Source organism: Trichosurus vulpecula, chromosome 6, assembly GCF_011100635.1.
Source record: "Trichosurus vulpecula isolate mTriVul1 chromosome 6, mTriVul1.pri, whole genome shotgun sequence".
Lineage (NCBI taxonomy): Eukaryota > Metazoa > Chordata > Mammalia > Diprotodontia > Phalangeridae > Trichosurus > Trichosurus vulpecula.
Window position 1 is genome coordinate 265,754,570 of NC_050578.1, and position 22,246 is coordinate 265,776,815.

A 22,246-nucleotide genomic window follows, 5' to 3' on the forward strand; every position below is an offset into this window, starting at 1 on the left:
TTTTGTAGCGCTTTGGATCTAATTCCCAGTTGTTTTCCAGAATGGTTGGATCAGTTCACTACTCTACCAACAGTTAATTAGTGAACCTATTTTTCCCAGAGCGAAGAAATCTCTCTTGATTTGAGATTGAATTGGCAGCTCCTGAAGCATTAAACTGTCTTTCTGTATTCTTGTGCCCTTGTGCAGTTATGACAGGGCTTTAAAAAGAATGATAACAAGACTTTATCCACAGATTGCCGAGACTCTCTATACAAAAAGGAGCGAGTGCCAAATTTCGTTAGGCCAGTTATGAACCTGGATTGAGGTTGAGGTCAGACTTGTCAAAGCAGATCTTATTTTGTGAATCTCTTACCACCAGATTCTGGACTATCTTTTGTTGACCACTTTATTATTTTTTTAATTTTTTTTTTTGTTTTTTTTTTTTTCGGGGCAGGGCAGGGCAGTTGGGGTTAAAGGACTTGCCCAAAGTCACACAGCTAGTACATGTGTCAGGTGGCTGAGGTTGGATTTGAACTCAGGTCCTCCTGACTCCAGGGCTGGTGCTCTACTCACTGCACCACCTAGCTGCCCCTTGTTGACCACTTTAATTTAGATCTTGTATGCTTGAGCATGCAGTGGCTAACTATTTCAGCTTTCACACTTTCACGTAAAGCTAGGCCATCAGCCAACCTTCATTTTTTTCTTATGACTATGTAAAATGAGGAAACTGGATTAGATGATCTCCAAAGATGCTTCCAGTTCCAAAATTCTCCAAGTGTTTTTTGTTCTTTCCTTAAAAGGAATGCAGGGAATTTTCTACTTATGATTACTTCTTTATATGTTGCAGTCATCTCCCCTGAATTATGACTTAGTTACCTATTGCCATCTAAAATTTTTTTTTAATTGGTACATTTTATTCTCATGCCATGGTTTATGCCATTGTCCCTCTTTTAACTTCACTTTTTTTTCCTGTTCTCAGTTTCTACCTTATAGTTAACCGTTTCAGCTCTGTATTATCCTCTGATCTCAAATCCATTCCTTCTTGTCCTGTCAGTGTTCATAACCATGCCAAACTCCAGCCCTGGATTACTCCTGCCATCTGCCTTCTCCACTCCTGCTCACATGATGCCTAATGGAGTTGGAGGAAGTCACTCAGCCAGGCTGACTATTAAAGGCCTATTAATAGCATCAAAACAAAGTACCTATCATTCCCAAATCTTTGAGTGAATTAAGCATGTTTTTCTTTTCTTTAGTCAACATCGAAGTATAAATGGTGCAACTGGGGATCGAGGAGGTCACCGGAGCAACCATCAGGAGCAGCTACGGAAGGACCCATATGCAAACCTTATGTTACAGCGGGAGAAGGATTGGGTCTCAAAGATCCAGATGATGCAATTACAAAGCACTGATCCCTACCTGGATGACTTTTATTACCAGGTACAGGCTATTTGCCAATTCTTTGTATGTCTCTTTGGATCCCTAACTGGTTATTTTAACCAATTAAATACTTGAATGGATTTGTGATTTCATGGCACAGGATTCCTTTCAGCAATGCAGATGCTGAAACCTGTACTTGCTTTCTCATGCTGTGAAGTTCTTGCTCATGTACCACAGATACTCTGTAGTGGACCTACCCAATGCTCTGGAGACTTTTTACGTATTTTAACTTAGTGTTGGTACCATAACAGCATTTAGTCTGGCTGTCATCCTTCACTCTTTTCTACATTGCTGGCCCACCTCTCTTTCCAAATATACGTTTCTTGGACAATATTTTTCTTTTATGCCCTCTTCTAAAAACAAATATCTGTGAAATTTTCTTTTGAAAGCCCTGACTGGCTCTGGAGTTGGTAATTCTGTTCTTCAAGCTGAATGCTGATGTATACCCATTGCTACGATACAATGAAATGGGTTTTTTTAAACACATTTCATTTATTTTCAGTAGTCCCTTTCAGTTTAATATGTCAAGTTTCTTGTGCATTATCTTTGCTCATCATTCTAGTTCTGCCAGAGAAGAACACCGGCAGCCTTACCTTAGATGACTCATCTTATTTGGAGACCGAGACTTTTGTTCTATACTGAGTGCCTCAGTCCCCCACTTCACATCTTCACATTTTCTAATCTCTGTCCACCTCAACCCTGCCTCTGCTGTGTCCCATCCCCCTTTGTTCTTCCTATCCCTCTGTTATGCCTTCTAGAATTCTTTTCTTCTTTTGTTTAATGAACTTTTCCTCCTTTTCGCCCTTTTCCTCTTGTGCTCCTCCCGTCTTCTTCTCTTTTCAGAGATTTGGTTACTCTTAGATACCACTGCGTCCCTGGCCATTCTCTTCAACACCAGTTATTCTTCTTTTATTCTTCTCTCTTTTTTTTTTTTTTGAGGGGGGAAGGCAGGGCAGTTGGGGTTAAGTGACTTGCCCAAGGTCACACAGCTAGTAAATATGTCAAGTGTCTGGGGCTGAAGTTGAACTCAAGTCCTCCTGACTCCAGGGCTGGTGTTCTATTCACTGCACCACCTACCTGCCCCCTTTACTTCTTTTATTCCACCCTAGCACCCTGGTTCTGAAAGGTTCATGTTCTCCATGGCCGCTTTTAGACTCTCACTTTGCCACATTAGTCATCAGTCTTTCCTCCTTTCTGTTCACTCTCTTATCTCCTGTGTCATTCAGGATCCCTTGTCAGGATGCTCAGTGCCTGCTTCACAGTCTTCCTTTATACACCAATATAGAGAGTGCCCTTTTACTAGGAGCCTTCAACATATCTCAATGTTCCCTCAAATACCTTAAGCTCCAAATTCCTCAGGCTTCTTAAGTGCTATTACCTTCCTTCCACCTCAGCTACACATGGGCTCCCTTACACCCTTTACCATCACTCACAGATATTCCACTTCTTCCATCCAAACCTCCAAAGAAAATTTTAGGCGATCATACTGTCCTATCATTGCATACTTCCCCATGCCCTGCCCCTCCTACACTTATTCATCCTCACGAGAACTTCCAAATCCCTCCATCCCTTAGTGTCCCAAGCCATTGCCCCTGTTCTAACTTCACTTTTTTTCCCCTTCTCAGTTTCTATCTTGTAGTTAACTATTTCAGCTCTGTGCTGTCCTCTAATCTCAAATCCATTCCTTCTTGTCCTGTCAGTGTTCATAACCATGCCAAACTCCAGCCCTGGCTTCTCCACTCCTGCTCACATAGTGCTTAATGGAGTTGGAGGACATCACTCCACTGAGCTGACTAGGCTGAATACAAACATGTTACCTAATCTCAAAGGGTCCTCACCACAGCAAGTTAATCCTTTTACCCCATCCCTAATTGATTCTCCCTTCCACTCACCACAGAAGATATTCCGAGCTTCAAGCCTTCCACATCACCACCACCTCCCCCTATATTCTCAGCTGAGGACTGTATGTTATACTTTGCTGAGAAAATAAAGACCATTTGACATGGGCTTCCTCTTCTGTTCTCTAGAGTTCAGACTCCCTTGATCTATCCCCTCTTTTCTCCTCCTTCACTCCACTCTCTGAAGAGGTGGTCCTCCTCACCAAGGCCACCCCCAGGTACCCTTGATCCTCTCCCTCCTGCATTCTCTAGCAGATTACTCTCTCCATAAGATTCTTCTCTCTAATGTTCAGTCTTTATCTTCTGGTTCCACCCCTACTGCCCACAAATATGCCTAAGTCTTCCTTATATTTAAAAATACCCTCACCAGACCCTTTAGTCTCCTCAAGCTTTTATGCTATATCTCTTCTACCTTTTTAAGTCAAACTCCTTTTATGCTGTATCTCTTCTACCTTTTTAAGTCAAACTCCTAGGGACAAACCTTCCTCTCATCTCTCTGGCTTCCAGCTTTGTCACTTAACTGAAATTGCTGTCTTCAGAGTTAGCAGACCTCTTAATTGTCCATTTTCATGGCTTCTTCTCAGATTTCATCTTTCTGGACCTCTTCTGTGGCATTTGACGTTGCTGATCCCCTTGTCTTCTGGGACACTCTCTCTTCTCTGTGTGTTCATGACACAGTTTTTTCTTGGTTTACATCTTACCTGACTGAACTCTCTTCAGTCTCTTTACTATTTGGTAATGAATATCATGTCCCTCAACTATTGGCTGTACCCCAGACTTTGTTCTGGACCTTCTTCTTTCTCTGTACTCTCACTTTGTGACCTCATAAACTCCCATGTATTTAATTATCATCTTTATGAAGATGACTTCCAGATTTACATTTCTAGCCCTACTTCCTCCTGAAGATCACTCATCTTCCACTACTTATTGGCCATTTCAAATGCGATAGCTTCTCAAACTCATTCTATCCAAAAGAACTCATTATCTTTTCCCCCAAACCCACCCTTTTCCCTATTTTTGTCAAGGGTATCATGGTCCAGTTGTGTGTACCCAAACTCAGTGTCATCATGCCTCCTTACTCTCCTTCAACCCACTCATCTAGTCAGTTGCCAGCTCTTGTCGTTCCTGCCTCCACATGTGTCCCCTTCTTTCTACTCACATGGTCACCACCCTGCTTGAGGCCTTCATTATTCTCTCTCAGCTGGACTGCTGAAGTAACCTCTTAATGGCACTCATTGCTTCCAGTCTCTCACCACTCTAATCTGTCTTGCATACAGATACCAAAGTAATTTTCCTGAAGGACAGATTTGAGATAGTACTTCTCAGTAAGGGCAGGTAGGTGGCTCAGTGGGTAGAGTGCTGGGCCTGGAGTCAAGAAGACTTGACTTCTTCCTGAGTTCAAATCCAACCTCAGATACTTACTAGCTGTGTGACCCTGGACAAGTCACTTCACCCTGTTTGCTTCAGTAGCCTCATCTACAAAATGAACTGCAGAAGGAAACGGCAAACCACTCTAGTATCTTTGTCAATTAAGAGTTGGACACAACTGAAAAATGACTAAACAACATCTTAGTAGAGTTCAGGGACCCTATTTTACCTCTAAGTTCAAATATAAACTCAACCATTTGATTTTAAAGCCTTGCACAACATAGCCTCAACCTGCCTTTCTAGCTTGGTATCTATGCCTCCTCTTCCTGGCCTCTGTGGTTCAGTCAGACTGGCCTCGCTGTTCCTTCCACGTCACCTTGGTGCTCTTCACTGTTTGTCCCCTGGAATGTTCTCCTTCTTCACCTCTGCATCTTAGAAATCTTTGTTTCCTTCAAAATTCGCCTCAAGAGCCATGTTCTGCATGAAGCCTTTTCTGATGTCCCCCAGTTGCTAGGACTCCCCCTACTGCCTTGTATTTATTTTGTATACGTATTTGAATTTGTATTTGTCTTGTCATCACCCCAATAGAACAGACACTCTTGGAGACCACTAGTTTATTTTTGTCTTTGTATCCCAAGTCCTTAGTACAGTGTCTGGTACACAGCAGTGCTTGCTCATGTTTGTTGATGGATTGGATCAATCGCAAAAGTAGATTTTTAGAGTTTAAACAAAACCTGATATATCAGTAAGCTAAACACTATTACCCTATTATTCTGAATCATTAATTTTAGGACAAGGTATATGTCAATTGATGCAAAAATTGTATTGTAATTTTACTTTGACTGGGCGGAGCCAAGATGGCGGCTGGAAAGCAGGGACTAGCCTGAGCTCCCTGCCGAGCCCCTCCAAAAACCTATAAAAAATGGCTCTGAACCAATTCTAGAACAGCAGAACCCACAGAACAGCAGAGGGAAGCAGGGCTCCAGCCCAGGACAGCCTGGATGGTCTCTGGGTGAGGTCTATCCCGCACGGAGCTGGGAGCTGGGAACGGAGTGGAGCAGAGCCCAGCCTGAGCGGCGTGGACCAACAAGACCAGCAACCGGGCATAGCATGCCCCAGCGCCCTGATTCAGTGAGCTGCAGCAGTTACCAGACTTCTCAACCCACAAACACCAAAGACTGCTGAGAAGGTCAGTGGGAAAAGCTGCGGGAGTGGAAGGAGTTCACTGTTCGGCTTCCAGCCCCGGGGGCAGCGGAGGTGGGGCAGCTACAGCTGTTGTTACTTCCCGCTCCAGGCCCACCTGGTGGGAAGAATTAAGTGGCGGATCAGAGCAGGGGTGCACAGCCTGCCGAAGATCTAAGCCCAGTTCGGGTTGGGGGTTCTTGGGGAAGGAGCAGTGCTGGTGTGGCAGAGCTGGCACCTCCCCCCCAAATGTGGAACATAGAACTCGTTAGTCTACAAGCAGTCATACCCCACTGAAAAACTCAAAGGTCAAATTAGTTGGCTGGGAATATGGCCAGGCAGCGAAAACGCACCGAGATTCAGTCTCAGACTCTGCATTCTTTCTTTGCTGACAAAGAAGACCAAAACATACAGACAGAAGAAATTAATAAAGTCAAAGAGCCTACACCAAAAGCCTCCAAGAAAAACATGAACTGGTCCCAGGCCATGGAAGAGCTCAAAAAGGATTTGGAAAAGCAAGTTAGAGAAGTAGAGGAAAAATTGGGAAGAGAAATGAGAAGGATTCGAGAAAACCATGAAAAACAAGTCAATGACTTGCTAAAGGAGACCCAAAAAAATACTGAAAAATACACTGAAGAAAACAACACCTTAAAAAATAGATTAACTCAAATGGCAAAAGAGCTCCAAAAAGCCAATGAGGAGAAGAATGCCTTGAAAGGCAGAATTAGCCAAATGGAAAAGGAGGTCCAAAAGACCACTGAAGAAAATACTACTTTAAAAATTAGATTGGAGCAAGTGGAAGCTAGTGACTTTATGAGAAATCAGGATATTATAAAACAGAACCAAAGGAATGAAAAAATGGAAGACAATGTCAAATATCTCATTGGAAAAACCACTGACCTGGAAAATAGATCCAGGAGAGATAATTTAAAAATTATTGGACTACCTGAAAGCCATGATCAAAAAAAGAGCCTAGATATCATCTTTCAAGAAATTATCAAGGAGAACTGCCCTGATATTCTAGAGCCACGGGGCAAAATAGAAATTGAAGAATCCATCAATCGCCTCCTCAAATAGATCCCAAAAAGAAATCTCCTAGGAATATTGTCGCCAAATTCCAGAGCTCCCAGATCAAGGAGAAAATACTGCAAGCAGCCAGAAAGAAACAATTTGAGTATTGTGGAAACCCAATCAGAATAACCCAGGATCTGGCAGCTTCTACATTAAGAGATCGAAGGGCTTGGAATGCGATATTCCGGAGGTCAATGGAGCTAGGATTAAAACCTAAAATCACCTACCCAGCAAAACTGAGTATCATGCTCCAAGGCAAAATATGGATTTTCGGTAAAATAGAGGACTTTCAAGCTTTCTCAGTGAAAAGACCAGGACTGAATAGAAAATTTGACTTTCAAACACAAGAATCAAGAGAAGCATGAAAAGGTAATCAAGAAACAGAAATTGCAAGGGACTTACTAAAGTTGAACTGTTTTGTTTACATTCCTACATGGAAAGAGGACATGTATGACTCATGAGACCTCACTATTAGGGTAGCTGAAGGGAATATGCATATATATATGTTTATGTATATATATAAGTGAATGTGTATGTATGTATATATCTATGTGTATATATATATGTGTGTGACACAGGGTGAGTTGAAGATGAAGGGAAGATATCTAAAAGAAATAAAATGAAATTAAGGGATGAGAGAGCAACATACTGAGAGAGGGAGATAGGGAGAGATAGAATGGGGTGGATTATCTCGCATAAAGGTGGCAAGAGGAAGCAGTTCTGTGGGAGGAGGGAGAGGGCAGGTGAGGGGGGAATGAGTGAACCTTGCTCTCATCATATTTGGCCTGAGGAGGGAATACCATACATACTTAGTTGTGTATCTTACCCCACAGGAAAGAAGAGGGAGGAAGATAAAAAAAAATAAAAGGGGGGGGATGATGGAGTGGAGGGCAGATGGGGGTGGAGGTAATCAAAAACAAACACTTTGGAAAGGGGACAGGGTCAAGGGAGAAAATTCAATAAAGTGGGATGGGTTGGGAAGGAGCAAAATGTAGTTAGTCTTTCACAACATGAGTATTGTGGAAGGGTTATACACAATGATACATGTGTGGCGTAGGTTGAATTGCTCGACTTCTTAGGGAGGGTGGGTGGGAATTGAAGAGGGGAGAGAATTTGGAACTCAAAGGTTTAAAATCAGATGTTCAAAAACAAAAAAAAAAAGTTTTTGCATGCAACTAGAAAATAAGATACAGAGGCAATGGGGTGTAGAAATTTATCTTGCCCTATAAGAAAGGAAGGGAAGAGGGGATGAGAGGGGAGGGGGGTGATAGAGGGGAGGGCTGACTGGGGAACAGGGCAACCAGAATATATGCCATCTTGGAGTGGGGGGGGAGGGTAGAAATGGGGAGAAAATTTGTAATTCAAACTATTGTGAAAATCAATGCTGAAAACTAAATATGTCAAATAAATAAATTTAAATTAAAAAAAATAAAAGATGTTACTGATAAAAAAAAATAATTTTACTTTGAAATAAATTTTTCATCATATATTTTCTTTGCCTTATAGCTTTTTAAAAAATGTACTGTGTCAGTTGACAGCTTAAGTTCTGAGCCTTTTGGTATTAAAGATAATTTACAATCCTTTCTATTCTCTAGAACTACTTTGAGAAACTGGAGAAACTCTCAGCAGCTGAGGAAGTGCATGGAGATGGCCCCAAGAAAGAACGTACCAAGCTGATCACTCCCCAAGTGGCAAAGCTGGAGCATGCCTACAAGCCAGGTGAGCAAGGGCCTTGTCACCCCATTTGTCTCTCATATCGGAGGCTAAGAGTGTTGGCAGTTGGGCAGGCAAACAAGGCTGGAGTAATACACAGTGGCCAAACCTTAATGCAGACAGCATATTTCCCATGATCCCTTAAAATAAAGAGGGAAATATTTTGAGTTATTATTGCACTCTGTGTTGAAGTTTGCATAAGAGATTATTGGGAAATCTACAACTCAGAGCTTGGACGTAAAGGATTATTTTTTCCTCATGGTTTGATGAGAGAATAATATGTTCTTTAAAAGCTGTCTGCTGACATTGTTGTGGTTGTTTTGTTTTTATTTTGTTTTTGCAGTGCAATTTGAGGGCTCTTTGGGAAAGCTTACTGTCTCTAGTGTGAATAATCCCCGGAAAATGATCGATGCTGTGGTAACATCCCGGAGCGAAGATGATGTAGGTGTTAGCAGAACTGTCTGCTTACAGGGATCTGGATTATCACCTTTTCTTCTTTGTGTCCCTCTCAGTGCCTCAGAGCAGGGGGGAGGAGGGGTGGTGGAGAAAAGGGTTGTTATTTGTCTAACATCTGTCTGCTTCTTGAAAGTACACCGTTATTTCTTTGCTTCCGTCTCCCATCCTCAGCTCTGTCTCTCTCTGTCTCTGTCTTGATTTCTCTGTGTGTGTATATGTGTATTTGTGTGTGTGTGTGCGCGCGTGCGCGCGTATGTATACATAACAGACATATGTCCTTTGTCATCTATACCTGGACACTGTTGGTGCAGTCGTCCGTATTTCCTTTTGGTGATGCTGTCTCCCATAGCTTCTTCACTTTCAGCAGACAAAAGCTTCTTGTTCAGGTTAGCTTACGCAACCTTATTGCCACACTGCCTGCAGGGAGATATTCAGTATGTGCTTTGGGATGGGTATGATAAAAGACATAATACTGAGGCGTCTGTCTTTTCTTAGGAGACCAAAGAGAAACAAGTTCGGGATAAGAGACGAAAGACTCTCGTTACAATTGAGAAAGTAAGTTCTTATAGTTATGCCTACATTCAGCCACCTGTGGAAAATTGCACACTTATAATCACGTACATAAATACATACATACGTATATACATACCGCTCTTCAACATGTGTTTATATACAGACACACACTTGTGTAATGTAAGAAAGTTTGCATTTGTTGGAATTAGGAGGACAGTTTAATAAATGGCATATAGTCTGTGCTTCAGTCGGTTAACAAACACTTCTTACTTGTTGCTTGCCAGGTCTCTCTAGAAAGTATGGTGGTTTGAAGTTTTTAAGTCTAATTCCAGAGTTTGGCAAAGTATAGACCTGTTTTTGCTGCTTTTAGCCATCTGGAGATAGGCTAAGTAGGAAGGGGGTGGGACAATACATTACTGGGGGAGGTTCCAAGGTAGTTCCAGATTTAACAGAGGTCTGTAGTGTCTTAGTCTGCCTGTTAATTTCAGTCCTACCCAGTTTCTGCTTAGTATCCCTCATGGTGGGCGGGGCTCACGGTGTGCCGCCCTAACAGGCTTCTCATCGTCCCACTTAGACATACAGCCTGCTCCTGGATGTGGAAGACTATGAAAGGCGCTACGTTCTCAGCCTGGAAGAGGAGCGGCAGGCCCTGATGGAGGAGAGAAAGCAGAAGATATGTGGCATGTATGACAACCTGAGGGGGAAACTGCCTGGGCAGGAGAGGTAAGAGCAGCCATCAAGATGAGCAGGGCCTTTGCTTCTCATCCGCCCGTACACGCACTACTTTTAGAACCGTTGTTTCTCCCACATCAGGGCGTCCATTTAACTCTGGTGGGTGGCCCCCCCACCTCCCCTGGCAGGAAGCCTTTTCCAAAATTGTACTGACCGAAGCATTTTTATTGTGGAGAAGCAGAAGACAAAGCAGATGTGTATTTTTTTTCCTTCCACCCTCTTCAGGTTCAGGAATCAACTAGTGGCAGAGCCTTGTGGATGAACCTATAAATCATATTGGACCCTGAATAGTCCAGCCCTACATGAAGTGAGCTGGCTACCCATTTTTTCAGTGAGGATTTTTCCTGAAAAAATATTCATACAAATATACACTGTAAGGAACCAAGGCATGAAGTTTGCTCCCGGATCTTTTGACAAAGAAAATAAATGAAATGGTTCAGTACATTGGCCAAAAGCATTTCATGCCTAGAAAATTATTTTTCATCCTTTCTTCAAGGTTTGGTTTTGACCATGCTCATGGTAAAATAATCACAGTAAAGTAACTTTATATGGGATATTCAGTTGGCAGTATTCTAAATGGAATAAATTAGGAGCTCCCTATTGTGAACAGGATTTTGTTGAGATAGTTTCTAACCCGGGAATGTTGAAACAACAAGCCAGAGACAAAGTGACAGTAATCAAGTAGATTTTGATTTAATTTGAAATTTCTTTCTCCCTTTACAGGCCAAATGATGACCACTTTATGCAGATTATGTGTATCCGTAAAGGGAAGAGAATGGTTGCCCGTATTCTCCCTTTCTTGTCCAAAGAGCAAGCAGCTGACATCCTCTTGGCAACAGCCAGGAACTTGCCTTTTCTGATCAAGAAGGATGCCCAAGATGAGGTAAATGCCCCAGGAGAGATACCTTGCCCGTAGACTTCCATAGTTCATAACAATTCTAGATTTTTAACTTTCCTTTTCTTTAAGGAAAGAGAACTTCTCAAGAAAGTACATTCTGGTCATTAAAACTAAAAACTTGTATGTTGGAGCCCAAAGTTTTTAATTGCTCAAGAGGTAGAAGAACAGGCCATATAAATAAGAGGGAAGCAGCTGGCATATTGCTGTGGATTTGCAGAGTTGGTTCTGTCCCGTTTGTCATTTTCTTCATGATGTGCTTAGGGTGAAGCTTATATCTTCCTATGAATTATTCTCAGTAAGCATTTATTAAATGCCATGTACTGGGGATACAGGTACAAAGACTAACATATCCCAAGTAAGAAGCTTACATTCTCATCTGGGAGAAAATAAGCATGTATATAAATATATAGCTGTGACCCAGCATCAGTGAAAATCAATCAAGTAATGTCCCTGAAGCCCAGGTTATTATTTGTAAAAAGCTTTTTAAATATTCTAGGTAATGTTTGAATTCTTATGCAGGATTGCTAAAAATTTCATACAGAATTTAAAGTGGTTTCAGGAAATTCAAAACTGGATAAAGTTCAGTAGTACAAAGTGATGTCTAAAACAAAAATAAGATTCCTAAATACAAGATGGAGAAAATATGAGATGAGCACCAGAATAGCAGAAAGGAACTCAGGAGTTATGGCAGACTGTTTCAGTCTTAGTAGTCTGGTGGGGCTTCTTGGAAAGATCTTAGGAGCCTGTAGCGGAAGACCATAGGATGCTTGATTGGAAAAGGGCCTTGGAGATCACTTTGCGCTAGTCTTACTTTATAGTTAACTAAGGGCCCTAGAGACCAAGTAATATGGTAAAATATTAAAAATAAGGAAAGAAGTGAAAAGGCATCAGAGAAAAGTATGAAAAAATGATTTCAAGGAATGGAAAATATATGTAAGAGGAGAGATTATATTTGAGGTTTCTTAGCATGATGAAAACACTGAAGGAACGGCTTTACTCTCTTAAAGTATATAAAATTGTTATGAGAAAAACACTGACCAGTTATTTCCGTAAAGGACCAAGTAGAAAAAAATGGTTTTGAATTATAGTGGGAGAATTTGGAGGAGGGAAATTAATAAACTCATAGTTTTGCCATCTCATTCACTGGATGGATAACTTTGAAAATATAATAGATAATTATAGTAGTATGAACTCTTAACTCTCCAGAGAGAGATGGAACAAATGAACTCTTGTATTCCCTTCTAGTTGTCTAACTCTTTTTCTTTTTGAATTTGGCACGTCAGTTGTGTAGTCTTAGGCCAAGGATTCTTGACCTGGGGTCTATGTGTGTGCGCGCACATATGTGTATACATGTATTGTGTGTGTGTGTTATTTTTTAATTAATGTGTTTCTAGTTGGTTTAATTGCATTGAGTTCAATTGCAATCCCTGTGTATTTTGTACATTTTCAAATGTTATTCTGAAAAGGCGTCCAATTGACTTCTCCAGCCTGCTACCTAAGGGGAGTTCAGGACCCCCAAAAGGCTAAGAACCCCTTGTCTCAGCAGTGATCAAAGGGTTGGATTCTTGTTTTGGTTCAGCAATGAATTTGCTCTGTGAAGGTAGGCAGGTAACTTTCTGTCTCATTGCATCAGTTTCTCCTTAATACCACTTACCCCACAGAGTGATTAAAAGGCTAAATGAGATAATAATAGATGTGAAAACACTTTAAAAAGTTAAAAGTTCTCTACAAGCAATCTGAAAACACACAGCAAAAGTTACAAAAAGATTTTACCCTTTGACTCAATAAATCCATTGTTGAGAAGGGCCCCTGACAAAAATAGCTGTCCAAAGATCTTCATAGCAGCATTATATGTAATTGCAAGGAAAAAAACTGGAAGCACCCTAAATGTTCTAGCAGTAGGGTAATGATTAAACAAATTATGTTACAGTAATGTAATGGAATCTTCTAATGTAAGTACAATAGAGGAGGAATGCAGAGAAATCTAGAAAGATCTTTATGAAATAATACAAAGTGAAAAACATATGATGAAAAGTGAATGAGAATTAATGGGGAAAGAATCCTTGTGGGAACATAAAGTGAAGTACTGAAAAAGTGTTATACTTCAAGCATTAAAATTAATTACTAAGTGGTTTCTATCAATGTGCTTAATGTTAAGTTTCTAATAAAACATTAAACATTTTAAATGATGTCTTAAGTTCAGGATAATTCTACTTATTGTGTATTCATAAAAAGATTTCATACCTTCGAGGGGTGTAAAATTGCTCATAAAATGGACTTGAAGAAGGTGAGGTGCTTCAGGAGCCATTTTGAGGGTTGCATCAATTTTAGCCCCAAATGATTTGAGATTCACTGTTATTTCTCCCCTCTTATTAAATCTTGTTTCATTCAGCGTACTGTACAATGTAATGCCTTTCTCATCCCTACTTTGGCTGGAGAGAATATGCAGTGCTAATATCTGATGCTTTTGTCTTTCTTCTTTAGGTTTTACCTTGCTTACTGAGTCCCTTTTCCCTTCTCCTGTATCATCTTCCATCAATGACTGTCACCAGCCTTCTGCAACAGCTAATGAACCTACCTCAAAGTGCAGCTGCACCAGCACCCGCCAACCCACACCTCACTGCTGTGCTCCAGAACAAGGTGCTCTTGGGCTCCTTAGGCCTCTGACCTCCACACTGTACTGCATTCTCAACCTGGGCTTAGAGTTGTGCACACAGGCTGCAGGGCTTGGCACAGGGGCCTAGGGAACAGCTGTTGCATGCTTTATGTATGTCATGGTTGCAGTTAAAAATCCTGACTTTTGTATAGACTGGATGGAAAAAGTAGTATCTAATCCTACTCATCCTGTTCCTCCCTAGTGTTAGAATTGTCCAGACAATTAAATGAAGTGTATGGCTGTTAATTGACATTATTTTCTAAATTCTAAGTGATAAGGATATTTTAAAGGTTCTGAATTTGGTTCTAAGTTAGTTTAAGTATGTCTAATCTATACCATCTGTTCTCTTAGTTACTTTGGAAGGACGTAGCAAATAGCAAATCCCAAAAGTTTTAGTGCAGTTTTAAGCTCTTAAAGCAGACTTTTGGGACACCCTGTTTAAATATGAAAAAAATTCTAATTCTGGGTCAGACAAAAAAATCCAGCCAACCCAGTATTCTAGCTTTGACAGTACCACCAAAGGGCATTTTGTGGAAAGGCATGGTTCCCCTCTCTGTCATGTGGCTCAATTATCTGTAAATTAACCTAAGTCCTTCTAGAATCTGTTTATATTTTCAGCGTTATCATTTCTAAGGATAAAAAAATTTCTTGCCTTTATTGATAGAGGTGCTTCCCCCTATTTGTGCTACCCCAGGATTTGGTAACTAGGTCTTGGTTTGCACTTTTCCTTAAGTTTTGTGATTTGTTAGTAGCTATAATTATAGTTCCTCTCAGTATTTGTATTTTTAGTTTACTTTTTAAATGTCTATCCTCATATAGAAGTGCCTTCATTACCTGGATAATTTAGCTGCTTTACTGGGCCTTCCTCGCTTCTTCTCACATGAAGTCAGTCTCATTAACAAGCCTTGACTTGTTTTCTCCTTTTTTTTTTTTTTGGTCCGTACCATAGGTCATCTTTTTGTGGCTTCCCTTCTCTTATCCAGTGGGTAGAAGTTATTAGGAAGCAGATTTCAATTTGGTGTAAGGAAGAGCTTCCCCACAGTTAAAGCCATCCTGCATGATTTCTCTGTCTTTGGAGAAGTCCACACTGGCCAGCTGATACCATCAGGGTTGTTGTAGAGGATAATAGGTGCATTTTATGGGGGGGCTGTGTTCATTTATTTCTCAAGACTCCTTCCCAGCTTGAATTCATTTCCATTACAATGACGAGGAAATAGAAGCTCATTCGCCCAGTATATATAGTTCGGCAAATCTCTTCTATCCCCAAAAGGGTGCTAGTCGTGCCAGCCTGAAGTGGGGAGGTTCTTTATGTGTTGACTCCTATTTGCTTTTGGATTTTCATCTTTTAGTGTAGAAATAGTGAAGGGAAGGAAATGTTAGTATGTGACTACCTGCAGTCTCCATATGATGGACAGCTCAACATTATTCCCACTCCCCAGCTCCTTCACTCTTATTCACATGCTCCTTAATGAAGCTAAAAGTCACACAACCTTGTTGACTAGGTAGATTAAATTCATGTTATCCAACTTCAACTAGGCCCTGTCTGGAGCAAGGCAATCCATTTATTCTTCTCTAGTTGATTGTCTATCTTACCCCAAAAGCTTTTCCAAACTTCCCCCTCTCTAGTCTCTCTCAGCTAAGGATCTTGCCTCCTGTTTTACTAAGAAAATTGAAGCCATTCCATGGGAGTCCCTTCTTCACCTTCTCTTCTTTTCACAACCCCTTGACACTGCCCCCCATTCTTTCCACCTTTCCCCCAGTATCTAACACCCAAGTCCCGTTTCAGTCATCCTCTCCTCTTTAATCTTGAATCTCTCCTATCTACTGGATCCTTTCCCCCATGTCCAAGTATTCCTTATCCTTAAAAAGCTTTCACTAGACCTTACCATCCCTTCAGGGGTGGCTAGGTGGCTCAGTGGATAGAGTACTGGGCCTAGAGTCAGGAAGACCTGAGTTCAAGTGCAGCCCAGGCAAGTCACTTAACCTGTGTTTGGCTTAATCCATTGGAGAAAGAGGTGGCAAATAGTTCCAGTATCCTTGCCAAGAAAACCCCATGGACAGTATGGCCCACAGGGTCATGAAGAGTCCGACATCAACAACCATCCCTTTAAGCTACAATGCTGTATCTGGACCTTTGACCTTTTCAGCCATACACTCAGAAAAAGTTGTCTCTGGTCCCTGCCTCTGCCTCCTCTCCTCAACATTTGACACTGACTTCTGACCTCATCACCTGACTGAAACTCCTCTCTCCAAAGTAACCAGTGCTGTCTCAACTGCCAAATAGGGTTCCTCATTTATGATTAAAATATGAGTCCTCATTCTTCCTGCCCTCTCTGCTGCCTTTAACATTCTTTGCCCTGGTTCTCTTCCTTTCCTGTGTAGCTGCTCCTTCTCCTTTGCTGCTTCATCCTCAAAGTCCATCCCCTCTCTGTCACTCTTTTCTCTCCCTGTGCTCCCTCAGGGACCTTGCCAGCTCACATGGGCTTACTTAGGATCACTCTTAGATCTCCTTATCCTGTCCCAGTCTCCCCGCTCTGCTTCATCACACTACCATTTTACTATTGGACATTTCTAATCAGATGGCCTGGAGACATCTCAAGCCCAACATGCCCCAAACAACCACTAGTTATCTTCCTGCCACAAACCACCCATCTGCCGCATTTCCTGATTCTGCTGAAGGCACCATCATCCTGCCAGTCTCCATCCAGTCAGTTGCCAAATCTTTCCGTTTCTGTATCTCCGTCGCTCCCAAGCTCTTCTCTCACTTTGCACAGCTGCTGCCTTTGTTTAGGCTCTCTCACTTCTCATCTAGATTATTGCAGTGACTTCCTAATTTGTCTCCCTGCTCAGGGTTCTCTCCATGCCAGTAAATCCTCAACATTGCTCCTAAGTTAATTTTTTTAAAGCTCAGAGCTGACTGTCTCACCTCCTGGTAGATAAATCCTAGTGACTCCTGATTGCCTCCAGGATAAAATAGAAATCCCTGCACTTAGCTTTTAAAGCCCTTCACAGTCTGTCCTCAATCTTTCTTATAAATTGCTCCCCATCCCATACCCTGTGATCCACTCAAATGAAATGTCTTTGTTTCCATCTCCCATCTCTATGTCCTGGCACAGGCTGGCCTCCTCATCTCTGCCGCACAGACGTGGCTCAAATGCCACCTTTTCCACAGAACCTTGGCCAAGTTCCTCCGCTCCCAGTGCCCACCCTCCCCTACTACTTTGTATTAGGGTATACTCAATCTCTTGATATTTATTTTGTATAGACTTAGATATGGCCAGCTCCCTGTGAGGAGGAATCATTTCCTCCTCTCTTTGTATCACCAACACATTGTACAATGCCTGGCACGTAGTAGCTTTGCTTGCTTGATCGGCTGACAGATTGATGCCTTCCCTCTCTCTGTACAGTTTGGCCTGTCATTGCTCTACCTGGTCCTGAGCCGAGGAGAAGAGCTACAGAGTTCAGAGCCATCTCCCGAGTTAATGCAGGACAACCAGTGGTGAGTTGGGCTAGCGTCCTCTCCTTCCAGGCAGGCCCCAGGAGGGCAGTGGCTGTGTCACTTCAGCGGGTGATTAAGGGCTTCCTTTCTCTTTCTCACATCATTTCTGTGGCTTTTCTCTGTCAGGACAGAGTTGATGTTCATGGCCACAAGAGAACTCCTACGGATTCCCCAAGCAACGCTGGCCAAGCCTGTCTCCACACCTGCAAACCTAGCATCCCTCTTTTCTCGATATGTTGACCGACAGAAACTGAACCTGCTTGAGACAAAATTGCAGTAAGTTAAGCTGGTGCTAAATCTTGTATGCAGGAGCAATTTAGAGGCAAAGCAAGAGCAGGGGATGAAACTAAGGAGTGAAGAAAAGGACAAAGAGAGAAAAGAGATTCTAGGGGGTGTGGGGCATTTGGCCTGAGAATTTTTGTGCAGCGAGATAGCCCCGTGGAGAAAGCACTAAGCCTACAGTCAGGAAGACCTGACTGACACTTGCCAGCTGTGTGACTTTGGGCAAGTCTCTTAACCTCTGTTGCCTCCGTTTGTTCAACCGTAAAATGGAGAGAACACCTGCTTCACAGGGTTGTGGTGAGGATCTAATGACATAATATAAGCACTTAATTAGTGCCTGGCACTTAATGAATATTTGTTCCCTTCCCCTTACACAAGTCTCCTTGCTGTGTCTAACAGGTGGCTTCTGTTTGGGTTGATTTTCCTAACATTCTCTCTTTTTCTTTAGGTTGGTTCAGGGGATACGGTAGAAGAGCTCTGGAGGCACCTGTGTCTCCAGGTGGCCGCTATCTGCACTGCTGCCATCACCAATGGAGTGTTTTCAGTGGGGGAGGGAAAGTGGCTCCTTCCCCAGAGCAAAGCCTTGTGGGATTGTTTCTCATCGATAACTGGTATTTGGAGATAGCCCCGATCTCCTGCCTCCTCCTCTCCGCTCGGGAAACTTGGCTGGCTATGACTTTTGCTGGTTTCTACTCCTCACTACTAGGTCACAATTCTGCATGCCCTGCCCCACCCCCAGTTCTTTTTAATTTCACTGGGTTTTTTTTTTTTTTTGGCTACAGAGTCACAGATGTAATCTCTTTAATCTGATGTTTTCCCATCATTCATGCTGAAAGTAAATTATAGCCCACCAAAAATATTCTTCCCCTACCCTGTTTGATGCGTTCCAGTTCCTTGGCCCTTATTAACAAGATTCTAGGAGGGGACATTAGATAGAAATCCTGTTATTTGTGTTGTCTCCAGAGTTCCAAAGGAGTGATGTGATGGCTTGGGGAAAAAAAAAACCTTTCATTGGGCTATCGACCAGCTCTTTGTAACTAACAGCCAGCTGGAATGTGGGGAATGTGTCTGTCTACTCCATCCCCAAATCTGACTTGCTGATTGCCCTTCGTGCTAGCTTATACAAATATGGGGATCCATCCCCAAGAGAAATCATTGAGCAATGCTCTATCTCATTAGGTGCCCAACTCTGCTCAGATATCCTCATTTGTCTCCTCATTGCTCCTTCTGCTTCTGTTTTCATCTCCTCACTGTGGAAACAGCACATGCTTTAGTTTTTGTCCTCACTGAAATCATAAGAAATGAGTTCATGCTTTCTGCCCCTTCCTTGAGAGCCTGCACAGGATGACTGATTCTCTCCCGTAGTCTGCATTAGCCACGTAGGAACCTAACTTCACATCTTTGCACACTTACCTACCCTGTCTTCCTGCGAATGCTTTAGAAAGCTCTCCTGTGACTCTTCTCTAATCCTTTTTGGTTTGATCCTTAATGGGTAGAGGCCTCCAACTATAACCATGGATTCTGAGTTTGACTTGGTCCTCCCTTCTCCCCTCCACCCCCCCCACCCATAAGTAGAGCTGCTGTCCCTGCTCCGTTTCACTCAAGTCCCATTTCCCAGATAATGGTGGGGCCTGGGTTTGAAGCCCAGCCGGAACAGCCCCTTGCATTGCCCCGATTTCCTTAACAAAATTAACCAGGGGGCCTGGGTTTTATCCCCAGCAGGCATAGCCCCCAGGACAATTTAATCTGATGAATTTTCATAATCATCCTATACTGTTTCCTGCTGTTCGCACCTTTTGGAATGTGGTGGAGAGGAGAGGTTCTTTTATTTAAGAAGATGAACATTTTGCACATATGTATTGTACAACCAGTGAAATCCTCCGTTATAACCAGCCTCTCTTCCATCACTCTCGGTTCACCATCTCTTCCCCTTATCCAGCTCCAGCTTCTTTCCCAACCATTCCTTCCCCCACTAACATCCAGTTTTTCCCCCAACCATCACTTATTGAATATTTCTACCTATGCACCTTCCTCTTCACCCCTCCTCCCCCAGCTGATCAAGTGGACATTTCATCCTTTTTTCCTTCCTGTGCTTTTACTTTTTTTGTTTGGTTCTGATTAATGAAAATAAAAGTTTCTAAATTTACATTTTTATAGGGTATTGTAAATAAAAACAAATTGTATACTTGAGAATTATCCATGAGTTTCTTTGTTTCTAAATATGTATGCCAGGCACTGTGCTAAGTGCTTTACAGACATCTCCTTTGATCCTTAAAACAACCTTGGGAGAGGGTGTTATTATCAGCATTTTATGGAAGGGGCTTGCCCAAGGTCACACAGCTGCGTCTGAGGCTGCATTTGAACTCAGGTCTTCTGACCAGAGGCCCAGCATTCTAACTACAGTGCCATTTGTCTCTTCTTTTTGTTCAATGTTAAGGGAGAAAAATAAGTAAGTTGTGTAAATGACTTTGAGAGGCATGTGTGATGGCCACAAGGGCCAGCCTCGTATTCAAGAAGACCCAAGCCCATGTCCCACATCAGTACGAGCCAACTTATATGGCCCTGGGCAGGTGATATAAACTTCCAGTGCCCCAGGTGACTTTCTGCTGGTGGAGGGAGCTTCCATACACAGTCACAGATCCAGATTCCCACCCCTAACTCCCAAAATACGGATTATTTCTTTAAAATGTTTTGGATATCTTCTAATGCCTTTGTGCAAAATACAATCCCAGCTCTGAACAGAACTTCAAGTCAATTTTATCTGTCCTTTTTCGTCTCTAGTCTCTAGAGAAAGTAGGTCTGCGTTAACCATGGAGGGTTTAGCAGCTCCCCAAAAGAGATGGAGGAAAGCTGCTCGTCATCCATGAAGGCCCATAGCAGACACTTAGCCCTCGTGCCATTTTCTGACCCATAGCCTACATATGATTACTACCAATTTTATGTGTAGTACAAAGAGATGTAAGTGCAAATCCTGCAAGGTCACACATCTAATGAGTATCTAAGGCTGGATTTGAACTTAGGTCTTACTCACTCTAGTTCTAGCACTCATCCATTATGCACTACCTTGCTGCCTGATGTAGGGTGCTGCTGTTACTTATACATTCCGTGTTGGTAGGTGGTCTTCGAAGAGTAGAGCCAAAAGAGATTATCACCCTCTGTCAAAGCCAGCAATGAAAGCCTCTCTGAACTTTGCTAGGCAGGTCCTACACCCAAACACAGACACATAGATCGTTGCCGCTCCCATGCTCAAACCCTTTATAGCACATGTGCTCATGTAGCCCAGCCTTTGAGAAGTCAGCCTCCACAGCATGATGGGCAGCTGGAGAAGGATTTTAATGGAGGAAGTTAAGGACACCATACATAAAAATAAGTGACTAACTCCTTAGAGGTAGCTGTGATAGAGAATGTGGATTTAGCTCTCCTGGTGGAGGTGCATGGTTTGTTGAATCAGTAGGCCACTCTTCATGGAAACAGCAGTGAGTGAACTCACACCCACAGATTTCCAGAAGTTTTTAATCCATTCTAGCGGAGCCTTACCCAAAGTCATATCTTGTTTTGGCAACAGCCTCACTTAATCTATTTCAGTTTCTCTCTCAGGGTGAATGAGTATACTAAGATCAGGGTGGAAGAAATCACTTTGACAGCAGATCTCCATCATCCTGACTTTGAGCACTAAAGAGCAGAACTGACCACCCCAGTGAGATGACCAACAGCACCTACTTCACAACGCTATTGTGAGGATCAAACAAGGTGGTATTTGTTTAGCATTCAACACAGTGCCTGGTGCATAATAGGTGCTTTAAAAATGCTTCTTCCCTCCCCCCTTGCAAATTTTCCCATCCCTTGGTGGCCTCTGCCATCCCAATATGAATCAATCATTAAAATATTGAGTGTTGAGATGTCCCATTGGCATCTGTTGCAACAATTCAGCTAGCAGCTGCTTGGGGGTGAAAGACCAAACACAAGCCCAACAACAAGAACTCTGCCAGCACACATTCTTTTGATCTCCTTTACTAAGGAAAGCAATATTAAGGGGTTAACAATCTTACTTTAATCTAGCATATACATGTAAACTCACTTAGTTTAGGCAGAAAAGCCAGCAACCTGAACTTCAAAGCAAATACAAACAAGTTACAAGCATACACAATATAAACAGACCAGATCACAATTCATAGTTACCAATAAACCATCAACATCTGGGTTCAATGGCTGGCCCAGAGTCACATGCCACTCCTCCTGTGGCTCAGAGCCCCAAGGGAGAATGCCAACCTCTGGGTTTATATATCTTGTTCAGGGTCAAAGGTGAGTCACACATGCAACTCACCCACGTGACCTAAAAGCATCACAAAAAATGCGTCTAAAAGCCTTTGATGTCACAAACATATCACTGAAACCCATGTAAACTAGGCTTTCCCTTGAGTCAAGGAAGTCATCAAGGACTCCTAATTTAATCAAGGAAACAAAGGGCAAACTCTTCAAGGGCACTTGACTGAATAAGTGTTAAAAGCCCATCTTAATTACCAATACAGCATCTCAAACTCAACATGCCTGAAACAAACAGA

General features: G+C 42.3%; 1 protein-coding gene across 1 annotated transcript in view; it reads left to right on the forward strand.

Annotated features, from left to right (window-relative positions):
• Window positions 1-19,879, forward strand: part of PATL1 (PAT1 homolog 1, processing body mRNA decay factor) — a 39,947-nt gene extending 20,068 nt beyond the window's left edge. Inside the window, exons 10-19 of the mRNA XM_036763786.1 lie at window positions 1,233-1,416; window positions 8,531-8,654; window positions 8,992-9,089; window positions 9,600-9,659; window positions 10,192-10,340; window positions 11,073-11,232; window positions 13,732-13,887; window positions 17,311-17,402; window positions 17,529-17,678; window positions 18,133-19,879. Coding sequence (XP_036619681.1) covers window positions 1,233-1,416; window positions 8,531-8,654; window positions 8,992-9,089; window positions 9,600-9,659; window positions 10,192-10,340; window positions 11,073-11,232; window positions 13,732-13,887; window positions 17,311-17,402; window positions 17,529-17,678; window positions 18,133-18,154 — 1,195 coding nt within the window. The 3' untranslated portion in view covers window positions 18,155-19,879. The remainder of the gene's footprint in view (window positions 1-1,232; window positions 1,417-8,530; window positions 8,655-8,991; window positions 9,090-9,599; window positions 9,660-10,191; window positions 10,341-11,072; window positions 11,233-13,731; window positions 13,888-17,310; window positions 17,403-17,528; window positions 17,679-18,132) is intronic.
• The last annotated feature ends 2,367 nt before the right edge of the window (window positions 19,880-22,246 follow it).